This window comes from Phyllobates terribilis, unplaced genomic scaffold (assembly GCF_046119375.1).
Source record: "Phyllobates terribilis strain yellow unplaced genomic scaffold, ASM4611937v1 Scaffold_3__8_contigs__length_932513732, whole genome shotgun sequence".
Taxonomy (NCBI): domain Eukaryota; kingdom Metazoa; phylum Chordata; class Amphibia; order Anura; family Dendrobatidae; genus Phyllobates; species Phyllobates terribilis.
This window is the reverse complement of record NW_027362763.1, coordinates 684,184,669-684,208,531: the sequence shown is the minus strand read 5'-3', so window position 1 is coordinate 684,208,531 and position 23,863 is coordinate 684,184,669. Positions and strand designations below refer to the sequence as shown.

The 23,863-nt window shown below is 45.1% G+C and overlaps 1 protein-coding gene across 1 annotated transcript in view; it reads right to left on the bottom strand.

Moving 5' to 3' along the window:
* LOC141257370 (calpain-2 catalytic subunit-like) overlaps positions 1–21,194 on the bottom strand; it is a 43,162-nt gene extending 21,968 nt beyond the window's left edge. The window contains exons 1-4 of the mRNA XM_073671848.1: positions 20,713–21,194; positions 12,417–12,486; positions 1,889–2,007; positions 795–928 (exon numbers count right to left, since the gene is read on the bottom strand). Of these exons, the coding sequence (XP_073527949.1) occupies positions 795–928; positions 1,889–2,007; positions 12,417–12,486; positions 20,713–20,949 (560 nt within the window). The 5' untranslated portion in view covers positions 20,950–21,194. The remainder of the gene's footprint in view (positions 1–794; positions 929–1,888; positions 2,008–12,416; positions 12,487–20,712) is intronic.
* Positions 21,195–23,863: the final 2,669 nt, after the last annotated feature.

Below are 23,863 nucleotides of genomic sequence, written 5' to 3'. Positions count from 1 at the left end.
CAAGCACCATTGATTTTACCATACAGTGTACTGGAAAATAGGAAAAAAAATATTCAGGTGCAGTGAAATTGCAATTTCACAATTTTTTTTTTTTTTTATTCACTAAATGCTAAAACTGACAGGCCACTATGATTCTCCAGGTCATTACGAGTTCGCAGATACCAAACATGTACAGGTTCTTTTTTTATTTAATTGGTTAAAAAAAATAGTTTGTAAAAAAAATAAAAAAATGGCACCATTTTCTGAGACCCATAGAGTCTCCATTTTTTGAGATCTGGGGCCGGGTGAGGGCTTATTTTTTGCGCACTGAGCTGGTGTTTTCATGGATAACATTTTGGGGTAGATATGATGTTTTGATAGCATGTTATTGCAATGTTGCGGTGACCAAAAAACTTATTTTGGCACTTTGAATTTTTTTCTCGCTACGCCGTTAACTGATCAGATTGATTTTATATTTTGATAGATACCAAATATGAATATTTATGGTTTTATTTTAAAAGGGGGTGATTTGAACATTTTTTTTTAATGTTTTTAAAAACACTTTTTTCTACTTTTTACTTGCTTTAATAGCTTAAAGCTGCGATCATCCGATTGCTTGTGCTACACATAGCAGGGATTCAGCCCTGCTATGTGTAGCAAAACTCATCATCTGCTATGAACGCCAGCCCCCAACCCATTGGAAGACTGTCAGACGCTTGAACCCTGTTTGGAGAGGTTAGGTGGCAGTGCAGGTCTATGGGGACCCAAAATGGTTGGATGGGTGTCTCTTGGATGGACAGTGAGCATGGTCTTACTTGGCGTAGGCCTTCTCCAGCAGAGCACTCCAAAATTCAGTTCCTTCAGCAGAATGAACAAAGACAAGCTCATTGTTTTTCGTAGGCAGCCGATCATCTATCACTACATCTACCCATTCTCCGAACTGCCAGAACTGGAGCACAAGGGGAAGAAGCCATTAAAAAAAACAAAAACATTAAAAAGGTGTTATCCCGCAGACATCATTTATACCCATGTCTAACCACTGGGGCCCCCAGCGATCCTGAGAAAAGGGCCCCGATCCTTTTATGAATGGAGCAGTAGTGAGCATGTGCCGGCACCACTCCCATAGACAATCGCGATCCATTCACACAGGGCAGGCTGGGGCCTCGTTCTCAAGGTCACTAGGGACCCGAAAGTGTATAATGGGGGGATAGCCCCCTTTAGAGATTATATTGTAAAGGTTCCATGGCTTCGGTGTGGATAAAATCTATTTATTGTAGAATTCCTCACAATTTTCAAGATCTCTGCCAGAAGTCAGTGAACAAAAACATTCCCTGAAAACCACTGGAGGGAGACCAGACCACACAACCACAAAGGGGGCCCATGAGTTGGGAGGGGTCCGGAGCCAAATGACTGTGCTCCCTTCTCTCGACATCTGCCAGGAGTTATATGTAGGGGGGCTCACAAGCTGATCCCACTCTATACCCGGTGGGTGCAGGCTGTTTTACACAGTAGACACCCGCCAGTAACTGATGCAATTGAAGCCCACTTTGCTTGTAGCCACTTAACCCCTTAGATACCACAGTTAACAGCAACCAAAGCACTTTAGTGGTTAAGTCAGAAAGTAAAGTCAGAATTTTTGCTCTAAACCCTCATGATTTCTATGTCCACCCCTCTTGAAAACTTGTGCAGATCCGCTATAGTGCGCACAGTGAGCTATGGACCAATTAGCTTTTGGGTGTAAGCAATGTTCTCGCTGACTGACGGCAAGCGCAGATTTTGAAAAATTATGCAAAAAAAAAAAAATGTTCTCACCTTTTTTTTTTATTTTTCTTACCAACTTTTATTTCCCATCCTAAATACATTTTTAGAGACAGTTAATGAAAAGTTCTCATTCCTCCTGATATTTTACCTGGAAATGGAATATTCCTGCATAATTCTCCTGGAAACTTTGGTCTTTAGGGACGACACGATACAGGATCTGCTCATTGAGTGTGAGAGAAGCGATGGCGGCCAGCAGCCAGCAGTCACCTGGAGGCCGATGAATAGGTTATTATAGGCACAAGAAGCTCCTGTGTGAGCAACGAGAGCGGCTGTAATACAGATCTGGCATCGAGGATGCACTGCAGCCGTACGTCACTGCATAACACCATTACAGATACTGATGTAGCAGAGCCGAGTTAGTCACGGCACAACCCGATGCACCTAACGCACCCTCCCGCACTGTGTAGATCCCCTTTCTATACCTGTACTTTTTCTGTAAATAATCAGAGACCCCCTTAGTCTCTAAACAACTTAGTTTAAAACAGTAAGCAGAAGACGGGGAGGCAGCTGCAGCTTCTCACCAGTGTTTCCGTATGTGATGGAGATGGCACTAGGAAATATCTGAGTCAGGGAATAGAGCGGCACTCTACTCACTGGAAGCACCTTTTTTTCAGTGCAGCTGATCATTCGGGTATGCTTTTTCTAATGCAAGTTAATGGAGTTACGCGACCTCTATATACAGAACGTGCACGAGATGCCGACTGATTATGAGTTTCTTACTTATTTTGACAAAGAATCTGCATTGAAACTTATGTCAAAGTTGACAAGTGGGTGAGTTCAGCTTGAGCAGAGGCTTCCTCTGGTGCTGTATGTGACCACCCCGTAAGGAAAGTAGAGGTTTACATGTGATCAATCTGCTAAGGTGAAAGGGTGTACCCCTGAGGCTGACCTTTGACAAAGCCAGGAATAGAAGGACTTGTTTTGGAGGCTGACCTGCGACAGTACTGCCAGAAGCAACCTCCAGAGCAGCTTGCTCTGGAGGTTGCCCTACGACATCACCGGAGGAGGGTCTTGCTCTGGAAGCTGCCCTGCAACAATGCCGCCAAGGAAGAATAGTTTGCTTTGAAGGCTGCTCTGCCAAGGAAGGATCATCATGCTCTGGAGGCTATCCTGCGACAACACCGCCAGGGAAAGAGAGGCTGAAATACACTGCTCAAAAAAATAAAGGGAACACTCAAATAACACATCCTAGATCTGAATGAATGAAATATTCTCACTGAATACTTTGTTCTGTATAAAGTTGAATGTGCTGACAACAAAATCACACAAAAATCATCAATAGAAATCTAATTTATTAACCAATTGAGGCCTGGATTTGGAGTCACCCCCAAAAATTAAAGTGGAAAAACCCACTACAGGCTGATCCAACTTTGATGTAATGTTCTTAAAACAAGTCAAAATGAGTCTCAGTATTGTATGTGGCCTCCACGTGCCTGTATGACCTCCCTACAACGCCTGGGCCTGCTCCTGATGAGGTTGCGGATGGTCTTCTGTGCGATCTCCTCCCAGACCTGGACTAAAGCATCCGCCAACTCCGGGACAGTCTGTGGTGCAACGTGACGTTGGTGGATGGAGCGAGACATGATGTCCTAGATGTGCTCAATCGGATTCAGGTCTGGGGAGCGGGCGGGCCAGTCCATAGCTTCAATGCCTTCATCTTGCAGGAACTGCTGACACACTCCAGCCACATGAGGTCTGGCATTGTCCTGCATTAGGAGGAACCCAGGGCCAACCGCACCAGCATATGGTCTCACAAGGGGTCTGAGGATCTCATCTCGGTACCTAATGTCAGTCAGGCTACCTCTGGCGAGCACATGGAGGGCTGTGCTGCCATCCAAAGTAATGCCACCCCACACCATTACTGACCCACTGCCAAACCGGTCATGCTGAAGGATGTTGCAGGCAGCAGATCGCTCTCCACGGCATCTCCAGACTCTGTCACGTCTGTCACATGTGCTCAGTGTGAACCTGCTTTCATCTGTGAAGAGCACAGGGCGCCAGTGGCGACTTTGCCAATCCTGGTGTTCTGTGGCAAATACCAAGTGTCCTGCACGGTGTTGGGCTGTGAGCACAACCCCCATCTGTGGACGTCGGGCCCTCATACCACCCTCATGGAGTCTGTTTCTAACCGTTTGTGCAGACATGCACATTTGTGGCCTGCTGGAGGTCATTTTGCAGGGCTCTGGCAGTGCTCCTCCTGTTCCTCCTTGCACAAAGGCGGAGGTAGCGGTCTTGCTGCTGGATTGTTGCCCTCCTACGGCCCCCTCCACGTCTCCTGGTGTTCTGGCCTGTCTCCTGGTAGCGCCTCCAGCCTCTGGACACTAACCTGACAGACACAGCAAACCTTCTTGCCACAGCTCGCATTGATGTGCTATCCTGGATGAGCAGCACTACCTGAGCAACTTCTGTGGGTTGTAGAGTCCGTCTTATGCTAGCACGAGTGTGAAAGCACAATCAACATTCAAAAGTGACCAAAACATCAGCCAGAAAGCATTGGTACTGAGATGTGGTCTGTGGTCCCCACCTGCAGAACCACTCCTTTATTGAGGGTGTCTTGATAATTGCCAATAATTTCCATCTATTGTCTATTCCATTTGCACAACAGCATGTGAAATTGATTGTCAATCAGTGTTGCTTCCTAAGTGGACAGTTTGATTTCACAGAAGTTTGATTCACTTGGAGTTATATTCTGTTGTTTAATTGTTCCCTTTATTTTTTTGAGCAGTGTATATAGGAGATATAGTTGTATCTATATCATTAAAAACTATACTGTAAAGTGGTAATATGGTTCTATATCCTCCATTTTCCGGGGTTGTTTGGGATCAGGAAATTCCCAGAACCCATGTTTTTTTCCAGAATCAGCGCCTCTACTGTCAGTGGGGAGTGTCTGTAAATGGGGCTGAGCAGCAATACCAGGTAGAGTGGAGGAAGAAGCCCCCATAGCCAGACAGACAATGTCCTTGCTGCCGCCAGTGCAGCCCCTCTTTCCCTAGCAGTCATGATAGCTCTATGAACTGGTGATCTTGACTGGAGATCTCCTCTACGACTAAAGAGGCATAAGTGCAATAAAAACAGTTTATTAAAAAATATGTTAGTGATAATAATATAAGTATCACGCTAAATAACAATAAAATCTCCAAGAAGAAAATTTTAATTTTAGCATATGGTAACATTTTTTTTTTATCTGCACGAGAACATGCGACCATAAACCCGCAGGAGGAATAATGAGGATTCTGCAGGGGGAAAAATGTGACTGATCTGATGAAAAGGAGGTCTGTGCCTTCGGCTGAACATGACTCACAAAACTGCATTCCACGCGAGATGGAAAACTCCAGAAAGGTTCGGCCGCAGAAAAAAGAAAAAAAAACACAGAGCAGGAAATTCCCCATGTGTGTAATAGGTAGGCAATCCTCGCTGACAGCTACAGTGCTGTAGAGACGTGGGCCCCGAGGCACTAAAGTTCTTCAGGCCCATGCCACACCCTTTAGCCAGGGAACACTCAAGAACAGCAGATCAGAGTGTGCAAAGGGGATGAGCATCTAAGTCTTCAGGAAGGGCAGATCACACGGGCTGCCCTGTGTCACAGCGACAATCAGGAGGACAAAATAGGTAGAGCAATCTGGAGAAGGTGAAATACCACAGGAGGTAGATCAGGGAAGAGGCGTAGGAGAGCGCCTGGAAAAAGATGGAAGTTTTTCTCACGTTCCCCCTTGAAGACATGTGGGTGTGTGTGTGTGTGTTGTAAATGTGTGAAGTGTTTAGTGACGGGTTATTAGTGTTGGTGTTATGTTGCGCCCAACAGTAGAGAGAGTATTAATGATTGGGATTAGCCCAGAGTGGGAGGAGATAAAGTGAAAGGACTGGAACAGTTTGCTGTCAGGAGAGCAGATAGGGCCCAGCATGTAGCAGAAGCAGAACTATGGTCTGACCAGCGCCACATGAAGTGGGTGTCCTTGAAGTGAAAGGAGACCAAGGCAATGGATAGCGTGATCTACGGCAGAGATGAGAAAAAGTTATAGAAGGAGTGTGTGATTCTCTGGAGTCAGGATCTGGGTCAGGAGGCCTAGCGGTACAGTCCCAAGTTTGCCAGCCAAAGAGGTTACGGGACGAATCAGAGCAGAGAAAGCAAGACGAACAGAGTGCCCCATGTGGTAGTTCCAATGTGTTGACAAGCAGAGAAGCGAAGTAACGGCCATAGTGGCGTAAGTAGGTCCCCTAAAGGGAAAAGGCTGCGGAACCGCGGGTCGAGAAATTTACGGGACTGTAGTGCCGTTATTGGGGACAAGGGAAGCTCCCAACGCACTGTGCTGGGTTGTGGTGAAACCAGAGGAACTCGGATAGAACAGAGTGAGTTTAGTAAGGAAAAGAAAGAACATCTTCATACACATTCTAGAGAAATGTCCATGAATATTTGCACCTGCTATCCACTGTACATATTGATCAGTAAAAGACTTTTTGAGTGGTGGACTCCCTCATTGAACTTTACAACATCTGATCCTGGCCAGACGAATTCACTGGCATCATGAGGTTTGCAAGAGCGTAGGGCCCCCATAGACAAGGTCTACAATCCCAGCCAGAACCTCCATTTTCATGTAGCATGCCAGGGAGTGAAAGACAAGTACCTCGCCCGCGGCTACCACCCCACGTTACACGCCCATGGTAGAATCTGCAGACAGACGTGGGGTGAAAAATCACAGTCCAAAACATCGGGGTTTATCAACACAAAGGAGAAGAGTTTCTTCATTAGCTGTCATTAGAAAAACCACTCCAGGAATGATGCTGTGCTGATACATAAGAGCCAGTAAAAAAGCAGCATCCCGGACCCCCCACTTATCCTTTATTACAGGGCAAGGCCCCCACAAGAGAAAAGTCTGCAACTAGGAGCAGGCTGCACACTGAGTATCAGGAGGTCTGAAAATGAATGAAGGAATGAAGATTGCAGCCTGAAACTTAGTGCAACTTTTTTTCGTTTGTTCAGTTCTTTGGTTCCTATAGAAATAAGGCAGCAGATGTGATTATATAAATATACGCACACTTATCATATTTTTTACAAAGAAGGTATTTGATATTTTTGCATCGCTTCCTAGTGACTCAGAGATTGAATCATAGTGAAAAAAAAAGTTAAAAAGCATTGAAAGAGGAAACCACATTGCTATTCGTGTGTTTGCTATGACAACCTGCTAGAATATCCGCTGACAACCAGTCGCCAACATGGGACACTCATAGCAAATGTTTGAAACGATGTAGCTATTACATTAAATCACTAAATGACCTGCGATGTGTTAACGATTTTTTTTTTTTTTCTTTAAATAAAGCAAAATATTTCCTGCACAATTTTGCTGGTTACAGAGCTGCAGCGCATCAAAACCATGTGCAAACCACATCTGCTTCCAGGAGAAGCCGCACGATTCTGTATGTGAACAATAAAAACATCCAGGACGAGCAGAGATTATTAGCAAAGTAAGAAATGAACCTAAATAAAAAGTTCTGTAAAACAGACTATACATTTTGACTTTTTTACTTTTATAACTATTTTAGATCAAAGTTAGATGACGGTCAGGTCCAATCTGACAACTACTGTGTTCGAGAATATGAAGCCTCAAATGTACGTCTGCCTGTGTCCGAAATGAAAATGGGAAATGGTCCATGGTCATCCTGTATAATACTCCAGAGCTGCACTCACTATTCTGCTGGTGCAGTCACTGTGTACATACAGTTATATGAAAAAGTTTGGGCACCCCTATTAATCTTAAGCTTAATGTTTTATAAAAATTGGTGTTTTTGCAACAGCTATTTCAGTTTGATATATGTAATAACTGTTGGACACAGTAATGTTTCTGCCTTGAAATGAGGTTCATTGTACTAACAGAAAATGTGCAATCTGCATTCAAACAAAATTTGACAGGTGCATAAGTATGGGCACCTCACCAGAAAAGTGACATTAATATTTAGTAGATCCTCCTTTTGCAAAAATAACAGCCTCTAGTCGCTTCCTGTAGCTTTTAAGGATTTCCTGGATCCTGGATGAAGGTATTTTTGACCATTCCTCTTTACAAAACAATTCCAGTTCAGTTCAGTTTGATGGTCGCTGAGCATGGACAGCCCTCTTCAAACGATCCCACAGATGTTCAATGATATTCAGGTCTGGGGACTGGGATGGCCATTCCAGAACATTGTAATTGTTCCTCTGCATGAATGCCTGAGTAGATTTGGAGCGGTGTTTTGGATCATTGTCTTGCTGAAAGATCCATCCCCTGCGTAGCTTCAACTTTGTCACTGATTCTTGAACATTATTGTCAAGAATCTGCTGATAGTGAGTGGAATCCATGCGTCCCTCAACTTTAACAAGATCCCCGGTGCCGGCATTGGCCACACAGCCCCAAAGCATGATGGAACCTCCACCAAATTTTACTGTGGGTAGCAAGTGTTTTTCTTGGAATGCTGTGTTTTTTTGCCGCCATGCATAACGCCTTTTTGTATGACCGAACAACTCAATCTTGGTTTCATCAGTCCACAGGACCTTCTTCCAAAAAGAAATTGGCTTCTCCAAATGTGCTTTTGCATACCTCAGCCGACTCTGTTTGTGGCGTGCTTGCAGAAACGGCTTCTTTCGCATCACTCTCCCATACAGCTTCTCCTTGTGCAAAGTGCGTTGTATAGTTGACCGATGCACAGTGACACCATCTGCAGCAAGTTGATGCTGCAGCTCTCTGGAGGTGGTCTGAGGATTGTCCTTGACTGAGCTCACCATTCTTCTTCTCTGCCTTTCTGATGTTTTTCTTGGCCTGCCACTTCTGGCCTTAACAAGAACTGTCCCTGTGTTCTTCCATTTCCTTACTATGTTCCTCACAGTGGAAACTGACAGGTTAAATCTCTGAGACAGCTTTTTGTATCCTTCCCCTGAACAACTATGTTGAATAATCTTTGTTTTCAGATCATTTCACAGTTGTTTTGAGGAGCCCATGAAGCCACTCTTCAGAGGAGATTCAAACAGGAGAACAACTTGCAAGTGGCCACTTTAAGCAGCTTTTCTCATGATTACATACACCTGGCTATGAAGTTCAAAGCTCAATGAGGTTACAAAACCCAAAAAGTGCTTTAGTAAGTCAGTAAAAAGTAGGTAGGAGTATTTAAAACAAGAAAATGATAAGGGTGCCCATACTTATGCACCTGTCAAATTTTGTTTGAATGCAGATTGCACATTTTCTGTTAGTACAATAAACCTCATTTCAAGGCAGAAACATTACTGTGTCCAACAGTTATTACATATATCAAACTGAAATAGCTGTTGCAAAAACACCAATTTTTATAAAATATTAAGCTTAAGATTAATAGGGGTGCCCAAACTTTTTCATATAACTGTACATTACATTGCTGATCCTGAGTTCCATCCTGTATTATACTCCAGAGCTGCACTCACTATTCTGCTGGTGCAGTCACTGTGTACATACATTACATTACTGATCCTGAGTTACATCCTGTATTATACTCCAGAGCTGCACTCACTATTCTGCTGGTGCAGTCACTATGTACATACATTACATTACTGATCCTGAGTTACATCCTGTATTATACTCCAGAGCTGCACTCACTATTCTGCTGGTGGAGTCACTGTGTACATACATTACATTACTGATCCTGTACTGATCCTGAGTTACCTCCTGTATTATACTCCAGAGCTGCACTCACTATTCTGCAGGTGCAGTCACTGTGTACATACATTTCTGATCCTGAGTTCCATCCTGTATTATACTCCTGAGCTGCACTCACTATTCTGCTGGTGGAGTCACTGTGTACATACATTACATTACTGATCCTGTACTGATCCTGAGTTACATCCCGTATTATACCCCAGAGCTGCACTCACTATTCTGCTGGTGGAGTCACTGTGTACATACATTACATTACTGATCCTGAGTTACATCCTGTATTATACTCCAGAGCTGCACTCACTATTCTGCTGGTGGAGTCACTGTGTACATACATTACATTACTGATCCGGAGTTACATCCTGTATAATTCACGGCTGCATTCATCCACACAATGTCCAGTGTGACGGCTAAAAGCTTGTTTATTGTGATGAAATCTTTCACGAGGGGATATAATTCTCGTTTTGTGGCAGCACATTTTCTCGGGTAGACAGGAGTGTGCCACTGACAGTAAAGTGTATAACAGGGGAACAAACAATCACACAAACGATTAAAGTCACATGTAAATGTTACAATGTTCTTTAAATCTGAGCCCGGCTCCCTTCCTCTGCCCCGGGTGCTGTGTCTGTCCTCCGCATGCAGTTATGATACATGTACATTTTAGAGCCACTGAGTCACAGTCCTGCGGAGTTCCCATGTTGGGTGTGGACCTGCGCCATTAAGAAACAGGTTACAGAGATTTAGTAACAAGAATAATTTTAAAATTAGAAAGAAACATTATACTGAGAAACCACAAATCCTCTGCACACAAATCCACAGCGAGCAAGTACAATAAATGGTTCAAGAAGCACAGATCTCCTGTATAGACAACGGGGCCCAAGATATCCGCCAGTATACACGACGGGGCCCAAGATATCCGCCAGTATAGACGACGGGGCCCAAGATATCCGCCAGTATAGACGACGGGGCCCAAGATATCCGCCAGGATACACGACGGGGCCCAAGATATCCGCCAGGATACACGACGGGGCCCAAGATATCCGCCAGGATACACGACGGGGCCCAAGATATCCGCCAGGATACACGACGGGGCCCAAGATATCCGCCAGGATACACGACGGGGCCCAAGATATCCGCCAGGATACACGACGGGGCCCAAGATATCCGCCAGGATACACGACGGGGCCCAAGATATCCGCCAGGATACACGACGGGGCCCAAGATATCCGCCAGGATACACGACGGGGCCCAAGATATCCGCCAGTATACACGACGGGGCCCAAGATATCCGCCAGTATAGACAACAACGGGGCCCAAGATATCCGCCAGTATAGACAACAACGGGGCCCAAGATATCCGCCAGTATAGACAACAACGGGGCCCAAGATATCCGCCAGTATAGACAACAACGGGGCCCAAGATATCCGCCAGTATAGACAACGGGGCCCAAGATATCCGCCAGTATACACAACGGGGCCCAAGATATCCGCCAGTATAGACAACGGGGCCCAAGATATCCGCCAGTATAGACAACGGGGCCCAAGATATCCGCCAGTATAGACAACGGGGCCCAAGATATCCGCCAGTATACACAACGGGGCCCAAGATATCCGCCAGTATAGACAACGGGGCCCAAGATATCCGCCAGGATACACGACGGGGCCCAAGATATCCGCCAGGATACACGACGGGGCCCAAGATATCCGCCAGGATACACGACGGGGCCCAAGATATCCGCCAGGATACACGACGGGGCCCAAGATATCCGCCAGGATACACGACGGGGCCCAAGATATCCGCCAGTATACACAACGGGGCCCAAGATATCCGCCAGTATAGACAACGGGGCCCAAGATATCCGCCAGTATAGACAACGGGGCCCAAGATATCCGCCAGTATACACAACGGGGCCCAAGATATCCGCCAGTATACACAACGGGGCCCAAGATATCCGCCAGTATAGACAACGGGGCCCAAGATATCCGCCAGTATAGACAACGGGGCCCAAGATATCCGCCAGTATAGACAACGGGGTCCAAGATATCCGCCAGTATACACAACGGGGCCCAAGATATCCGCCAGTATACACAACGGGGCCCAAGATATCCGCCAGTATAGACAACGGGGCCCAAGATATCCGCCAGTATAGACAACGGGGCCCAAGATATCCGCCAGTATAGACAACGGGGCCCAAGATATCCGCCAGTATACACAACGGGGCCCAAGATATCCGCCAGTATACACAACGGGGCCCAAGATATCCGCCAGTATAGACAACGGGGCCCAAGATATCCGCCAGTATACACAACGGGGCCCAAGATATCCGCCAGTATACACAACGGGGCCCAAGATATCCGCCAGTATAGACAACGGGGCCCAAGATATCCGCCAGTATACACAACGGGGTCCAAGATATCCGCCAGTATACACAACGGGGCCCAAGATATCCGCCAGTATACACAACGGGGCCCAAGATATCCGCCAGTATACACAACGGGGCCCAAGATATCCGCCAGTATACACAACGGGGCTTTTATTCTTGTTAAATCAAAGTAATATGAAATATAGCTACAAAAGTCTACACACTGTTTAAATACAAATACAAAGAGTCCAGGAACAATTGATGTGCGAGTTTCATGGGATTTATACTCTGTACATAAGAGCACCTGTAATTTCCACAACTGGGACAAAATTTACATACCTGCTCCACCGTGTGAAAAACAAACGCTCCACAATAGTTGTACAGGGGGGATTCATCCAGAAACAGCACCACACCTGGCAGTGTCTGGTATTGCAGGTCAGCTCTACTGAAGAAATTGGAGATGACGGCAATACCGCACACAACCTGTGGACAGGCGTGGCGCTGTTTTTGGAAAGAAGCAGCCAAGTTTACATGTAGAATCCCTTTCTGATGAATCTTCTCAAGTCTGACTATAAGTACTGAATTTTTTTTCATATCGGTCTTACCCAGAGCTCCTTGGCAAATATCAGTACGGGTGGCTCCTCCGGAGATGAATTGCGGGGTAGAGCAAAGTTCCTGAAACAGAAAAAAAAAAATAGCCTTAAAATGACAGATCCTATTCATTTTTATGGGAATCAAATTGAAATTCATCTGTCCCTTCATGATTTTTTTTAATCTTTAGGGTCAATAGAAAAATGATCTAATAAGTTACAGAACAAATGTGAAAGCAGCGAACTCATTACTTTACATCCGATTCCTTAGGGCATTATTCACATCGGTCCTGTATGGTAGTATACCATCATTGTGGGACATGGGTTAGAAAAATGCGGCACTCCAGCTGTTGTTATATTACAACGCCCAGCATGCCCTGACAGTCACAAGCAGGAAATGCAAGGAGTTGTTGTTTCTCAACAGTTGGAGTGCTGCAGGTTGCTGCGGAAACCTGCTGCATGGTATTATTAATACTGTTTAGCACTATATACTTGATCGCCGTGGCCTAATTAATATAGAAACAGTTTGGCTCTATTGATGGGGCTGTTATTTGGCACATTCATATGATCACTGTGAGGCATTACTGAAGGGATATTGCGAACTTACTAAGTGATGTCACAATGCCAAGATATGCATCTAGTTAATATTTGCTGTAAGTCTGATCTCTGGGAACCCCACCGATCCCGAGATTCAAGACAAAGTAGAATTTTTATCCCACACAGAGCAATTTCATCCCTGTTACAAAATGGCATGGCAGGTACGATATTTGCCCGCCGCTGCATTCATCCCATTGTGCCAATCGGTGCGAGTCCTGGCGCTCGGACCTACTTTGATTAACAGGTTATCACTGGACACCCTCTTTAAGAAAAACCTTTCATCAGGGTTATGCATATTAAACTAAAGGCATTGCCATAATGGCGTTGGTATACTGATTTAATACATACTTTCAGTGAAGAAATCCCTAGTCGATTTTATATAAACCAATCATTAGAAGTTTTGGTTTCCGTGCATCGGGCCAGGACTGTGGGTAGAGTCTTCAGCTCTGCCATGGACCCTTTGTTGTCTATCTTCTTATTTAAATTCCGCGCTGGTTCCATCCTAATGATGGGCAGAACTTGAGCAGATTGATCTCTAAATGGGCTTCAACAAAATGGCGCATTTGCTGATTGATTTTCTGGCAGTTTTCAGAAAATGGCGCTGATGGCAACGCATGCGCCATTTTGTTGAAGCCCATTGAGAGCTCAATCTGTGTAAGTGCCACCTGAGGCTAGGATGGCGCCAGTGCATAATGTAAATAAGAAAGAAGATAGGCAGCAGAGGAGCCATGGCAGACCCTACCCACAGTCCAGCCCAGATGGAGGCCAAAACTTCTAATGATGATTTTATAAAAACCTGGCGATGGATTTCTTTACTGAAAGTATCTATTAAATCAGTATACCAACGCCATTATGGCAATGTCTTTAGTTTAATATGTATAACCCTGATGACAGGTGCTCTTTAAGTAATAGCAAATCCTAGCTATAAGCCATCACTAACAAAAATGAGAATATAAATCTATTATCGGCATTATGAGTATGATTACTGTGTGGCATTATCTATATGGGCACTGTTTGCCATCATTTCGATGATCATGGTGCAGCATTATTTATATGGGCACTGTCTGGCATTTTTCAGAGCCATAACTGGCATGCATATCAGTGTACGATCTCTTTCTATGCCTTCAGTTACATAAAGCAATACAGAGGGTTGACATAAAGATAAGTTGTGGCTTGCTCCCTCGCATTCTGCATATATACAAGGTTCTGCTTCACTTCTGCTCGTCTCGGAGGTTGTTTGGTCCTCATTTCCAAGCAGCCATAAAAAAAGTTAAAAGAAAGTGCTGCAAGTGCATTCAAAAAGTTGGAAACTCACAGGATATTGATCGTTATGTAAAACATTTGCCGTGCAGATTTCTCTCATATCACACATCCCATTAAATTACCATGAATCCCAGGAGGGATGAGAAGGGAAAGTGTCTATTCACTCAGAGCATTAATAACCTAAATATATCAATCCCAGGAGCGGCGCTGCGCTGTACACTTCATGCTCTGCACAGTCCGTCCATTAATCGATTACTGTTAATGGACGACTGCTGAGGCTGCACTTCTAAGCTTTTACCTGGGATCCAGTTTTTATTGTGACGATATCATCACATCAGATCAGCAATTATCAGTCAGAGAGTGGAGATTTAAGGGCTTTTCCAGTTTTATGTAAATAAACCTAAAATTTAGGTTTGGTGAGGTGATTGTCCCCAACATCCAGACCTGATGAATTTTTGGTTGTAAGTTGCAAGCTTGACCCCCTCGTCAAGCTGAAGTGAAACTCCTTCTTGAAGTGGTCTTAGGTTTGAGAAGGTCTGGGGTTCGGTGGGGGCCCTAATAAACCCTATGCCTTAGGAAAATTTTGAGAACATATTGTCTCCTGCCTCTCTTCAATGGCCTGTTTCAGAGGCACCGGAACAGAGAGTCTTCCTCTTCCACCCACAAAGGCCTTCACCCAACAATCAGCAGGTCTCATAGTGAAGAAAGTGGCTCCCCCACACATTCTCCATTATGGCGGTCCGCAGCAAATCCGTTCTCTAGTTAAATAAGCCTTACAGGATAGTTCAGGCCACAGAAGGGCCCCATGAATTGAAAGGGTCTGTCACCGTGAATGGCGACACTACCTGCCCTGGAGAGGTCGTCCATGTTGCTAGACGACAACCTGAACATAAGGGTGCGTCACTAGTACACAGTGTATAATTCATCACACCGCTAATTATTTATTACAGAGGCAGACGAACAGTAAATCTAATAATTACATGAGACAATCTGGTTTTTAGCATAATTTAAGCCTCCGCAGCTGCCGACACATATGGAGTTTGATGCAACGAAGGCCGGACCTGGGGACAACGGTCACTTAATAGTTAAAATGGGAAAACCTCTACTACAAAAAAGCCCCGACCTAAAACAATTAGACATAATAGTCCAGATCTAGCCGCAGGGAGATTTTTGTAATGTAATTACACCCGTCTTCTGGCCGCATTGTAAACAAGAGAATGGTGTTTGTTCATGGAGTCGCCGCTTTCCAGTCAGAACTGGTCCGACCGCCAAAATCAAAGCCGTTATGACGCCCCCGATTCATTGTATGCTCCAACAGGTGGGCACCATTCATTGCAATAGTCGATCGGCGCACCCAGGAGCAGCGCTCATGTCATATGCGCACCCAGGAGCAGCGCTCATGTCATATATAGACTAATGTCATATGTAATCCATCCTGACACCACAGTAACAAGACTTAGATGACGTCTCGGGGGAGCTCCTTATACAGTCCAGAAATGGCATCCACAGTAACCCTTCATAATCACTTCTAGGAAATCATTACTTGGTGAGATTTTACCTGATAATGTGGCTTCACAGGTAGCCAGATTATGTGTATTTTACCTCATAACATGCAGATCTGGGTGATCGCCTCCAGGTTTCTGTGGGCTCCAGTTGGTTCCTCTTCATTTTTCATCCTCATGTTCCAAGAGCTATTACTTTTTTTTTTATTACTTTGGTTGATAAGAGTTGTATCAGGGCTCTAGTTTTTATAAGTAATATTTTCGGATCCATACAACTTTCTAATCTCTTTTTTTTGGGGTGCAAAGTGACCATAAAACAGCGATTTTGCCATTTCATTTTTTTCCCCACTTCCATTTCAGTTTTCACTACATGGTAAAAATATTATTATATTTTATCAATTTGAACAGTTATGTAATATTCACTACCAAATCAATTTTTTTTCTTTTAATTTATGTTCCAGGGAAATGGGTGTGAGATGAACTTTTTATTTTTATATTCTTGACATCTCTATGAGTCTTGAACCTGTAATCACTTGTGCAACGCACTGCAATACTGCAGTAGTGTACAGTATGGTAAATTTACAAATCTCCATAAAGCCCAGCCACAGGTCTACAAACATGGCAGATAAGGGAAGGCCTTCAATAGGCCACTGACTGCCATGACAATGCCATGGGCAACCCTCAGTCATGTTGTGGCTATATCAAACATCTCCCGAGCCAGCTCCACACATGCAATGCGCATATGAATGGCGGCGGATGAAGTCTGGGCCAAGTGGGCTCCTGCGTGCTGTGGGCCTCGATACTTGCCCGGGTTTGCCAGTCCTGCATGTCTGTATTCCAGACTTATACTCCATGATACATCTTATTTTACCCTAGAGACATCAAGTCAAAGAACAGACAACACTTTTTCTATGGTGGAATTTTTTAAGAAATCTGTGAAGGAAATTACATTTTTACGCCCCTTTCTATTAAATGAAAGGTATATGGAGGTACAGTTTGAACTTACATTACAGACACGTGCCATATAGATGTAATAAGGCCTAGTACAAGGACCCTTAGGCCACATTCAGATTTCTTTAAGCAAAAACAATGCCATTTGCTTTACAATAAATGTGATTGAGGTCTGCAAAACACCCTCTGAACTTGACGGAAATATGGCCAAAACCACAATATGATGAACATGCTGCGGAAATGCCATGTATTTTATCTGGCCTTCTGCCATTTTCAACAGGCCGGTTAGATAGGAGTATGATGGATGCACATCTAGTGGCCGGGACTAACTGCATCGTAGGAATCTGTACACTCATACACAGTTGTACCTCCAATAGCAGATTTTTCCTATCCAGTGTGAATCCAGAGTTATTATGTAGAATTGGGAGAACATGTCCTTAATATAAAGTATAATAATAATAAAAAAAAAAAAAAAAAAAAAAAAGCTCAATACTACAGCTAAAAGTTGGCTCCAGATTCATGCAGGCCCCTTTTTGTATTCGACTTTTCCTCCTCGTATTCCATTTATTGCTAACATTTTGGTTGTCCATAAGAATTTCTGATCTTCTTATTTCAGTTTTTTTGCGAGTTGAACTAACCAAAGAAACAGTGATTCTGCGATTGATTTTTTTTCTTCTTGTGGCACTCACTGTATGAACTAACCTTTTTTAGATCTTTTATTAACATTGCAGTAAAAGGGAGGTGATAGAAACTACATAGAATTATTTTTAGAAAATCTATTATTCCCTATACGACTTTAATCTACAATAGATTGTGCAATACTGCGGTGTATTGTAAAATTACCGACCTCCAATGAAGCCGCCCAGTCACAGGTATAACGGATATAAAGACTTGCCAACACAGTGGCCTTCAGAAGGCCTCTGGCTGCGATCCACATCCCATTTCCAACAGCTTAAATGCCACTATCAACTGTGTTAACTGCATCTATGGAGTTAAACTGATGAATATGTATGTTGCTATAAACAGATAACACAGGTCCGTGTGGGCCTCCTGGTCGTAGTGGGCCTCCTGGACATAGTGCATCCCCCTGGACGTAGTGCATCCCCCTGGACGTAGTGCAACCCCCTGGGACGTAGTGCAACCCCCTGGGACGTAGTGCAACCCCCTGGGACGTAGAACAAACCCCCTGGACGTAGTGCAACCCCCTGACACTTTGCTGGATGCTGACTCCAGCCATTACTGCTGGACACAAAAAGGCTCCACAGTACAGAAGCATAAGGACTCCATGTTTTCTCGTACATACAGCTCTGCCATACAAGACATAATATTCTGGCTCATTGCTTTGTAACTGTTGTCAGGTTTGGATTTTCTATGTGATATGGTATATAGATATACAACTTCACACCACACTGAAATTATCAGTATAAGTGTACGTAATAAAACATCGGCGACCAATGCTGTGCGTGTTAGATCCATTTACAGCAAACGTTGGCTATATACTATATATACTATACTAACCGCCTGACTGCAGGGCTCATGACCTAAACTAACATCCTCACATACGCCTATGATGCTGTTAGTTCAGGTCACGAGGCGGTTAACAACGGACTTAGAATCAGAATACAGAAAAGGAAATACACCCGCTATACAGACATGTGAATTAGCCCTTTGTTTTGTATTTATATCTGTGTTTGTGCCGTACTTTAGAGCCATAGTCAACATGTCATGTTAGGGTGCTACATAATGTTTTGGGGATTTTCTTCAACAGAAACAATGCTCCCTCATATCCTTGTTCTATGATATCCAATGGCAAGCCATTTAAAAAAAAATGTCATATGAGATTTGTACATGGGCTGTAAAAGAGTTAATAATGGCCGTGTACAACTTCAGACATTGTGTGGAGTCATAATACTGCCATTTGCATAACACCTTATCATAGTGCCAAAACAACAGTGACATATGATTATATGACGCGCCCCTGGGCCTGCTGTGTCGCGCAGCGTCTCGCGCACGGGGGCTTACCCGGAACCGGATCAGATGAGGGTTGTAGTCTCCGAGTGGCGGGGACCCGGTCCGTGCCCAGGGAGTCAACTCAGTGTGTGGCAGTCTTGATAGATGTTATTTGAGTGTCGACTACGCCACCCGTTGATTTGCAGCTATGGAGCTGCCGCTGCAGGGCAGACCGCTGAGGCCGGTGTAGAATTGTGCAGCGTGATAGTATAACCCCCAACGGGAGGGGTATGGCCTCAGGGCAGCCGACGTGGAAGATGAGGGTAGCAGGAACCACTCAGAGACGGTGCGGTGTAATTCAGGGTCTTTACTGGTAACAACGATAGACCCTCCCGGAGTACTTGCTAGCGAACGGGGCCTGGTCAGTCCTTGAGCAGATGGGATCTCCCCTGGCCAGGCGGAGTTGTAGGCCTCCCAAACTGACTGTACTCTTCTGGCTACCTTGCTAGAAGCGGATATAAGTAGCCCACGTCCCTGAGTGTACCGTGTGGTGCTCACCCGTATGGCCGGTGACTCGGGGCCTTCTAATGGCTTCCGCTCCACGATGGCGGCGCTGGTCCCACGCGTGTGACCGTGCCTTCGGGTTTCTGGGCCTGAGGACCTGAAATCCCCTGCCGGTCGGCTTCTGCTGCTGGGTAAGAGTTAGTCCCCACAGCCTCGGACGCCGGGTCCGGTAAGAAAGCTTCTCAGTCAGGGCGAGCTCTGTAGCTGCCAGCCCCTGACTCGTAGTAGTATTGCTCCCACTGAGCTTCTGCTGTTTCTTCCTGTGACTGTTTCTTGTCTCTACTCTCCTTGACTGACTAACCCTGCTTCAGCCCCGGGTTTATATAGGGGAAGGTCTTCCCCTCCCAAGACTGGGCAGGAGGTGTGGCATGCACAGGATCCCTGGCCAAGAGACCTCCCACCTGCTCTCAGACATAACATTGCTTGTTACTGTGGAAACCAGACCCCTGGGGTGCCACATATATGTATACTGCCACACAGTGATAATGCACAATATGGAGACTCGAAGACACGTCATTGTGCTTGGTGATGTACGGCTGCATGCAGCTGCTCGGCCATGAAGCTTCCGGAAGGGGTGCAGCGCTTCGTGGCTGAGTTGCTGCGGTTCCTTCCACTGCTCAATAATATCACTCACAGGTGATGGGAGAAGTGGCTCCGATTACAGGACCGCGCTGGTATCAGTGAGCTCTGCACCACCGGTCTGGTAAGTTAGTTAAGACAAAGTCATGGCGGGGAGCGGGAGGAAATACACCAGGAGGGGGAGGAACTGCTGAGTTTATTAGTTCAAGCACAGAAAATGTGATGAAAATTTGTGCCTACTAAGCGTTTAAAGACGCAGTTCAATTGTGCATTTTTTCCTTCTATGGGGAGTCAGAAAAAAATGCAATTGAATTTTCAGGCCGTAATCACACGATGAAAAATTGTGCTGTGTTTGGTCATGGAATTTTAAAAAACAAAAAAATCAAGTGCAATCGCATTGTGTGAACATAATTTGATCGCAGTTCTGCATTTAAAAAAAAAAAAGACCAAAACACTGCGTCATATCTGCAAAAAAAAATAATAAAAAAACGCAGCTGAAAAAGAGCATTTTTTTCAGGTAGGAACACGGCCTTAGGGGGTCCCAGCACTTTGGTATATGTGCAATAATTTGAAGTGTAGTGTCACACAGGGGAGATGTGTTACATTAGAGTTTTGCAGAGATTTACACTTCGTAGATTAAAAAAACAAAACCTAAATATCAAGTAACTTGAACATTGCACTCACTGTTCACACTATTACAGTATATGCAGTCACATGAGTAATGAGGCAGAGGCTGACTGAGGACAGAGATTTCTGCAAACTGAATCTGCATATTCATTTAGCAATAAGTCACTAAACACAGTATATCATACAGCACCAATATGTGCTCCTAGTCTGACAGGTTACTACCATGATGAGACTTGTAGTTCCACAGTAGCATTCAATCATAGAAATGTATGGCTTACCGTGGGTCTCTTCCACTCCACTCCCTGGACCTTTGACGAGTTCTGCCCCAGTTCATTGAACCCTAAGGAAGAATGGATCGCGGGGAAGTAGGTGTCTTTAAAGAGGGTCCCAGACTGGAGACATTCATCCCTCAGCGCTTCGTAGTCCTGGTTCAGATGTTTAATGGCCTTCTCATTGGTGCCATATCCATTAGCCAGAGCCCTATCATGGGCTACTTGAGCAGCTGCTCCAATCATCCCTGCACCTCTTAATGACAAGACAGATTCAGGGCAGACATCCACAAGAGGGGGTCCTGGCTGCAATCAGTGTGAGGTGCACAGCTCCCTGTACTCTGCTATAAGGCAGCTCTGATACCCAGAAGTAGTGCAGAGAAGCCTGAGAGCTGCAGAGAAGCTGCCCGTCCTCGCCGCCCCTCCTCGCCGCCGCTCCTCACCGCTCCTCCTCACTGCTCCGCTGCAGGGTGTGCCCAGGCTATGGCTGCTGCTGCCCTCCTAGCTAGGTATTATGTCACTTCCACTGACACATAACCGCAGCAGCCACCGTCCTGAAGGAAGTTCCATCTGGAAGTAATATATTATAGTACACACCCAGCTAAGCTAACACTGGAGAGAAGAATATATACTAATATACAGCACGAAACACATTACTATCTACAACATACAACCACCATGACATCACAGGAGCACACCGTCCAGTGGTGCACATCCGTTTATCTGTAGCCAAGTGTCAGTGTCATCATCCTGTACCCCAATAGTCAGTGTCATCATCCTGTACCCCAATAGTCAGTGTCATCATCCTGTACCCCAAGTGTCAGTGTCATCATCCTGTACCCAGGTGTCAGTGTCATCATCCTGAACCCCAATAGTCAGTGTCATCATCCTGTACCCCAAGTGTCAGTGTCATTATCCTGTACCCCAATAGTCAGTGTCATCATCCTGTACCCCAAGTGTCAGTGTCATCATCCAGTACCCCAATAGTCAGTGTCATCATCCTGTACCCCAAGTGTCAGTGTCATCATCCTGTACCCAGGTGTCAGTGTCATCATCCTGAACCCCAATAGTCAGTGTCATCATCCTGTACCCCAAGTGTCAGTGTCATCATCCTGTACCCCAATAGTCAGTGTCATCATCCTGTACCCCAAGTGTCAGTGTCATCATCCTGAACCCCAATAGTCAGTGTCATCATCCTGTACCCCAAGTGTCAGTGTCATCATCCTGTACCCAAGAGTCAGTGTCATCATCCTGTACCCCAAGAGTCAGTGTCATCATCCTGTACCCAAGTGTCAGTGTCATCATCCAGTACCCCAATAGTCAGTGTCATCATCCTGTACCCCAAGTGTCAGTGTCATCATCCTGTACCCAAGAGTCAGTGTCATCATCCTGTACCCCAAGAGTCAGTGTCATCATCCTGTACCCTAATAGTCAGTGTCATCATCATGTACCCCAATAGTCAGTGTCATCATAATGTACCCCAATAGTGTCATCATCCTGTACCCCAAGTGTCAGTGTCATCATCCTGTACCCAAGAGTCAGTGTCATCATCCTGTACCCCAAGAGTCAGTGTCATCATCCTGTACCCTAATAGTCAGTGTCATCATCATGTACCCCAATAGTCAGTGTCATCATAATGTACCCCAATAGTGTCATCATCCTGTACCCCAAGTGTCAGTGTCATCATCCTGTACTCAAGAGTTAGTGTCGTCATCATCCTGTACCCCAAGTGTCAGTGTCATTATCCTGTACCCTAGAGTCAGTATCATCCTGTACCCCAAGAGTCAGTGTCATTATCTTGTACCCCGAGTGTTATTATCCTGTACCCCGAGTGTCAGTGTCATCTTCTTGTACACCAAGTGTCATTATCATTATCCTGTACCACACATATCGGCGTCATTATCCCGTACCCCTAGTGTCAGTGAATATTCTGTACCTCGAGTGTCAGTGTCATAATCCCGTATCATGAGTGTCAATGTCATTATCCTGTACCTGAGTGTCATTATCCTGTACCCTGAGTGTCAGTGTCATTATCCTGTACCTGAGTGTCATTATCCTGTACCCCGAGTGTCAATGTCATTATCCTGTACCCTGAGTGTCAGTGTCATTATCCTGTACTCCAAGTGTCAGTGTCATTATCTTGCACCACAAGTGTCAGTGTCATTATCCTGTACCCGAAGTATCAGTGTCATCTTGTACCCCAAGTGTCAGTGTCATTATCCTGTACACCGAGTGTTATTATCCTGTTCCCTGAGTGTCAGTGTCATTATCCTGTACCCCGAGTGTCAGTGTCATTATCCTGTACCCAGGTGTCAGTGTCATCATCCTGAACCCCAATAGTCAGTGTCATCATCCTGTACCCCAAGTGTCAGTGTCATTATCCTGTACCCCAATAGTCAGTGTCATCATCCTGTACCCCAAGTGTCAGTGTCATCATCCAGTACCCCAATAGTCAGTGTCATCATCCTGTACCCCAAGTGTCAGTGTCATCATCCTGTACCCCAAGTGTCAGTGTCATCATCCTGTACCCAAGAGTCAGTGTCATCATCCTGTACCCCAAGAGTCAGTGTCATCATCCTGTACCCTAATAGTCAGTGTCATCATCATGTACCCCAATAGTGTCATCATCCTGTACCCCAAGTGTCAGTGTCATCATCCTGTACTCAAGAGTCAGTGTCGTCATCATCCTGTACCCCAAGTGTCAGTGTCATTATCCTGTACCCTAGAGTCAGTATCATCCTGTACCCCAAGAGTCAGTGTCATTATCTTGTACCCCGAGTGTTATTATCATGTACCCCGAGTGTCAGTGTCATCTTCTTGTACACCAAGTGTCATTATCATTATCCTGTACCACACATATCGGCGTCATTATCCCGTACCCCTAGTGTCAGTGAATATTCTGTACCTCGAGTGTCAGTGTCATAATCCCGTATCATGAGTATCAGTGTCATTATCCTGTACCTCGAGTGTCAGTGTCATTACCCTGTACCCCGAGTGTCATTATCCTGTACCCCGAGTGTCATTGTCATTATCCTGTACCCTGAGTGTCATTATCCTGTACCCCGAGTGTCATTATCCTGTACCCCGAGTGTCATTATCCTGTACCCCAAGTGTCAATGTCATTATCTTGCACCACAAGTGTCAGTGTCATTATCCTGTA